At 34.4% G+C, this 6383-nt stretch overlaps 1 protein-coding gene across 1 annotated transcript; it reads right to left on the bottom strand.

Moving 5' to 3' along the window:
- Positions 1 to 1584: 1584 nt before the first annotated feature.
- On the bottom strand, positions 1585 to 6178 carry LOC124919578 (probable E3 ubiquitin-protein ligase ARI2). Its single transcript, XM_047459846.1, has 7 exons — positions 5646 to 6178; positions 5038 to 5070; positions 4661 to 4940; positions 3789 to 4269; positions 2560 to 3108; positions 2308 to 2477; positions 1585 to 1796 (listed from the first exon to the last, which is right to left on the bottom strand). Exons 1-7 carry the CDS (start codon positions 5757 to 5759, stop codon positions 1645 to 1647), a joined length of 1779 nt encoding a protein of 592 aa, XP_047315802.1. The 5' UTR covers positions 5760 to 6178; the 3' UTR covers positions 1585 to 1644.
- Positions 6179 to 6383: the final 205 nt, after the last annotated feature.

Below are 6383 nucleotides of genomic sequence, written 5' to 3'. Positions count from 1 at the left end.
ATTAAATCTATCTTAAACTTAACCTTTTCATTCATGGATTTAGTGTTTGGATTCATGTTAGATAAATGTTCTATTGTAACTAATAAGTGATTTACAAACATAAAATCTCACTAAGTCTAGGTTTGATTCTAAAAAGAAACACGATGAAAATGGATGATTATAGCGACTAAAAACTCTAATAAGATTAACAAACCACAACAACAACGATGCAATTAAGTTCTATTGTTACCAAAATATTAAGAGGAAGTTCTAAACAAACACTCACTTTCCAAATAAAGAAACTGCAAAATATTTTCCAAAATAATCAATAAGCACTAGCATGAATGCAAATATTTTTGAAATATAATAACCAACCACAATTCTATTGAAAACATAAACAGAATTATTCGTCATTTAGTACAACGACAACAACCCCTGGAGAAGACTAGCATGACCGGAATTGAACACGAGTTCAAATGGGACTTTTTGCTGATAGTCAGTTACCCAACTCAAAAACAGTCATATTTTCTTAGCAAATTAGAAAGAAATAAAAAATAATAACTTTGGGTTCACTATATTGCAATCAAGAAGTGTAATTTTTTTCTTTTTACAGGAAGAAGCCAAGAAATATGTTATTATGGTGGCCAGTGATTCAGATTTGTACCTAACTTACATCAAAAGCATGTTTCTAGCTTTCAATTGCTTTTAGATGATAACAAATGTTTCCAAAGCACCATTTCTATCATATTTCTCATTTTCAGATATGAAAATGTGAAGAATCTCAACTTATTCAGAAATTCATCGCAGTCCTATTCAGATCTGAATCCGGATCCAAAAGTAAAAGATTTGTATTCCCTGGAGTAAGCTAGCACAACCTCCCACTTGTGTTTTTCATAAGATCAAACATTAGACATTTGACCTCTTAGACAAGAATCTTTCTACTTAACTACTCTCGTAGGGTTGGATCCAAAAGTAAGAGTGTTTTCAAATAAGGCATCTATCAAACTAAAAACCAAATTCATAGAAAGATTCCTATTTCCAAATATGACAAGTTTAACCTAAGAGAGTTTAAAGTGTCACCAAATCTCAGTATCAAACATTTACCAAAGAGTTTTATGGTTTACTATAAAGATAATGCATAACAAAAAGCTGTAAGAAAAATATCTATCTCAGAAAAATTTAAAATCATAATTCAGCCACAATTCTATTTCTCAAATGAAAAAATTAAAATTAAAGAAAAATGTTTCAAATAGGTTCTCATTTATAGAGACTGAACTAAACTGAATGTTTGAACACCATCTTTGGCAATAACTCCAACCCTCAGAAGTATTCACATATTCTCCATGGAGGCTCTCATTTTACACCAACTTCAGACAAATTGACAAATTTATCACCAAAAAATGAGCCCAATCAGAAGGTTATCTAACCGAATAAGCTCCAATAAGACTCTATCCCCCAAATATTTAAAACACATTACCTATATATTCAAAATAAATTAGACAAAATAATGTCATAAGGAAAAGGAAGATTGAGCCATCTGAAATGCTTTCAGCAGCCTGTCAATAATTATATTACAAGAAAAGAGATGAAAAGTCACCTTTTTAAGTCAGAGCTGTACAAATTTGGTCTCTTTACATGAGAGAGATATAGCAACTCCAAAAAGGTTTAGTTCCCATCAACCGCCTCTGCTGGCAAGTTGAGATCTATCATGCTTATGTCAATAGTTTCCTTTCTACTCCGTTTCGTCCTAGACCCGCATCCATCATCTCCCGAATCATTAGACCCTGAAGGCCTGGAATTTTTTTTTGTACCTCCTCCTACAAGAAAAAAAATAGAACAAACAAAAAAGGACAAATTTAGAGATGTCATAGATCCAAAGTTCTGTTCAGCAAAAGGCGAAACCAGGTAAGACATCATTGTCTCCAACAGACAAACATTACAAGGGACTTGTTTCAGTATCCAAATAAACCCTTATCCCATCATCAATCAAAATCATCAACCAAAATACCAAATTATCCTCACTTTTCATCAAATAAGAATTTTTTGTCAAAAAACAAACTACATCAAACAAGCTCTAAGAGATGAATTTGTCTATCATTTATTGTGTTTGCAGATCTTAAAGGTAAGAGGTTTGACCATATATTACACCAGCATAATGTTTCCAAAAGTGATGTAGGTTCATTGAATCATTGTGTGAATAAGATGACTGACTCCTACAAGGATTACTAATTTGGTGAAGAGAAAAACACCAACAGTTTATTACACTCACTTCAAAAACATAGAATCCAAAATAATATTAATAGTAGACAGCAAACGGAAATATTTTACCATTCGTGTCATCATCATCATGAACTGGACGCTTCTCAGCTTTGGTGTCAGTAGGATAATGACATATAGAAAGTTCTGCAGCCTTCTCAATGCCTTTGGAATGGTATGGGGATATGTTATGGATACCAAACTGAAGCGAACCTAGCAAATCACTTTCAATGCATTCATACCTGCAAAGGGGTTAAGCAAATAACATCAGAGAATTTTGAGGACCTTAACAGGAATAGTAATGTCCAGAGCTTAATAACTCACATTTTCTTGCAAAGATTATCCACAATAACAGATAGGTTAATAATTTGCATCCTTATATCCATAAGTTTCTTCTCATCATGTTGTTCAAACGGCTCTTCTATAAATTTTGACAGTGTCTCCACGTTGGCTTCAAATTGTTGTTGCTGATCCTCAAACAAATCTTGCTTTATTTCTCTTTCTTTAGCTGTCATCTCATCTTTAAACAATTCATCTCCAAACATATAAAATGCAAACGGGTAAGAATATGAAAGAATCCTCCTTGATCTAAAAAGTCGGTTAAGCCCATTTGTAATCCAGGTAAAATCTTTTATACTGGAGTCCATATTCTCCAGAATTGAAACCTTCTCTTTCACTGTCTCTTTCAAGTTAGATTCAAGTTTGAATGAATCTGTATGAGCTTTATACCGACTATGATAATGTATGTAACGATGTAGCTCCTCTTTAGCACGTTCTGACTTCTTTTGTTCGTCTTCTTTGTAACGGCCACAACTATGACCACTTATTTGTGACCAAGTATGATCTCGCCCAGTCGCACCACCACAGAGCCAACTGCAATAAAAGGACAGCAAATTATCACTTAATTCAAACACATAGCTTTTAAATTCAATACAAATGTAGACCCAGGCCTTATTTGATCTTGGGTTAAATGCATAACCAAGTGGTTCTTGTTTGATGTGGGTTATTGAAAATTAGATTATTTTGGTAAAAAGACATTAAGGGTATATATATATAATGAAAAAATATATGATTATTATGTTTTAATTAGATGGTATTTTAGTATTAGAGCAAGGCCTTGTTTGAATAACCAAGTGGTTATTTCAAAATAATCTAGTTTTATGTAGGTTATTGAAAATCAGATTATTTTGGTGAAAAGACCGTAGGGGTATAAATATATTATTAATTTTTATTAAATCAAGGGTATTTTAAAATTTTGGTTGTTGATGTGATTGATGAGTAATCGTTGATTGGACAATGGGTTATTTGAAAATTAATCTCAAATAACCCACATCAAACAAGGCCTAAGTCAAAACTATATTTTGAAACCAATCATTACCAGTGATTGCAAATTTCTCAAGAAAATAAAAGAGAGAAAAACAACTAATCAATTTTTTTCTTAGGGAGAAGGTGTTTGTGGAAGGATGCTACAAGCAAAAAGAGAAAATTCTTGCAGATGAAACACATCAGTCAAACGAATTAAATACTGAAGTAAGATTTCTAAAATATCTCACCAAAATGCTTGTCCGCATATACAGCTCACAAGATTGCACCCACCATTCTTCTCCACAGGTTTGTGGCACTTAGGACAAGGCTTTGTATGAACTGTAATCCAATTAACAGTTTCTGATTCATCACGACATTTCTTGATCCACAGTTCCCACATCAAACATGAACAAGGTGAATGTGGTTCAGCTAAGCAATGGAAACAAAATTGTAAGCCACACGAGCATTCAACCTCACAGAACTCATCATCCTCAACACGTATGGCATTTCCACAATGAGGTGTGCTAGGGCACCATTTAACTCTCTTGTTATCTTCAATATAGGACTCAAGCAGAATCCGGTCAAATTTTTCTGCCAAATCAGGATGTTTTTTACTAACAAGATTTCTGACAATAGCCTCATCACAAATGGCATTGCACTTGTGTGCCATGCACTTTATACGTTTGCTCTGACCTTCATTAATCTTCACAATAAAATGCTCTGTCCAGCCTAGAAACATGGAAGCAGCAGATTATCATCATCTGGCCAGACCACATAAAACAGGATAAAAATGTGCAAGCCTTTCAAACAGATTTATCCCCTAGACCACAACCTCATAGTTTAACATAAACCTAAAGTGGAATCATCAATTACATGAAGGGGCACCAAAATGGAGATGTAATCTTCATAAACCTAAAGTAGAATTTTCAATTACATGAAGGGGTGCCAAAATTAGAATCTTCAAAATGGAGCATGTAATATGTATGTAATTTGTATTGGCACCAAAATTGAAGAATTTCCTATGCAGTATGTATTTGCATAAAATCTGTTTCAGTTAAGCACCATGCAAATAAAGCAACAAAATGGGAGAAAATCAAGCAGGTGAAAGAAGAAAGCTTACAGCTATTGCAAAAGCCATGACCACAATCCCCCTTTGTTACCTCATTACCAGGCACATCCTCCATGCAGATATCGCACATTATCAAGGAAGAAGTCTTTGAAGAACCAATATCAACATGATCAACAAAAGTAACACCTGCTTCAGAAAACAAGCAAGCTTTCCCCTTCTCTACAAGCACAGCAAGCAAGTTTTCCACGTCCCACCGGTAATGAATGAGAAGAGTCCTCGCGTGGTGTTCTCTTACTGATACCATCTCCATCACTTGGTGCAAACTTTGCCTCTATATAAATGCAATTGAACATGAACAATCTTCATTCAGACATTATACCTTTTCAGAGTTAAGGAAGTGGGTTACAATATGCTATTTTTTCATTTACCTGTACAGCCAAAAGCGACTCCTGTTTAATTACCTGTATAACATCATAACAAGTATAAAAAAACAGAATGTTACCAGAAGAGAAGATAATTAGACATAACTAGGCAGTAAGACCTGAAACTGATGAACATGAACTCCAAAACTGGGTATATAAACATGCTTACTAGAATTTGTATAAGAATCTAAAATTGAAATTCATCAAACAAGATACTCTCCCTGTAAACACACTTGGAAGCCATATTATAACTCACTACAGGCAATAAAGAAATTGATAGAGACAGTGGTTCATATTTGAATCTAAGGATGAGCTTTCCCATGAGATTTCAACTCATCTTCAGCTTCCTAGAAATATGAAAACTGCTTCACAAGGAGATAGTTCGTCGGAAATTCCCAACAAAAGCAAAATCTTAGAACACAATGTCACACAGAATCCAACGGAAACTCATAGGATATATGTATATAAATCAAAATTGAACAACTAAATCTCACAAACCTGCTTCTATATAGAACCAAACGGAAGAAAAGAAATAAGAATCCATCACATATGATTCTGCTAAATACGATCAGGAAAACCTTGCATATTTATTATTATCATAGTAAGTTGCTTACCTTGCTGGAAGGGCCTTTAGAAGTGGCCCACTCAGACTCTTCGTTCTCGAGTCCGTTGAGAGAGTCTCGATCAGAGTAATAGTGATCTTCCTCACTAGTAACATAATCATCCATTGACGTTCAAACAGAAGCCGATGATCAATCCCAAACGATTGAACAGGTAGATAGAAAAAGCTACAAATATGCAATTTATGAATGTATCAGCTGATCACCAGGCAAAGAACCGTGGCTGGCTGTATTGATTGATTGATTGATTGATTGACAGGCGCAATATTCGGAGAGCGGGAGGCAGCAGATGTGGAGGAAATAGAACGGACGCCAATGAACGGAAAGATCGTTGCGATTTGCGAACTCCGGCAACTCGCCGTCGCCGATAAATGATAACAGAATTTTCCGACTATTCAAATAGAGCAGAGGAGAGAGAGAGAGAGGAGCCGACGACTATTTCTTGCCTTGTGCGGTGAGGAAAGAGATGATCGGAACTGTAAAAACTCGGCGATACGACGTCGTATCACAACCAGCCAATTTGCTCCCTCTAATTATATCATTTTTGGAACAACTTATTTCATCTAATATATATTATGTAACATATTTAAAATGAAATGCAAATATAGTAAAAATTAATAACAAATAAAGACAATAATAGAATAAATTTGAATAAATCTTGATACTTACTCGTCTCCTGTATATTAAAAAAAAATAGATTTTTACACTTTTCTTTAACAAATCAAATCGTAG

Source organism: Impatiens glandulifera, chromosome 1 (assembly GCF_907164915.1).
Source record: "Impatiens glandulifera chromosome 1, dImpGla2.1, whole genome shotgun sequence".
Classification (NCBI taxonomy): domain Eukaryota; kingdom Viridiplantae; phylum Streptophyta; class Magnoliopsida; order Ericales; family Balsaminaceae; genus Impatiens; species Impatiens glandulifera.
This window is presented reverse-complemented; position numbering and strand designations above follow the sequence as displayed.

Bases quoted from the DNA above. Each gene is read 5' to 3' on its own strand.
- LOC124919578 (XM_047459846.1), bottom strand. From the start codon at position 5,759: ATGGATGATTATGTTACTAGTGAGGAAGATCACTATTACTCTGATCGA. The intron at 5,071-5,645 runs GTAAGCAACTTA...GATGTTATACAG, and splicing joins CTAAAGGCCCTTCCAGCAAG to GTAATTAAACAGGAGTCGCT. The intron at 4,270-4,660 runs GTAAGCTTTCTT...CCATGTTTCTAG, and splicing joins TCATGGCTTTTGCAATAGCT to GCTGGACAGAGCATTTTATT.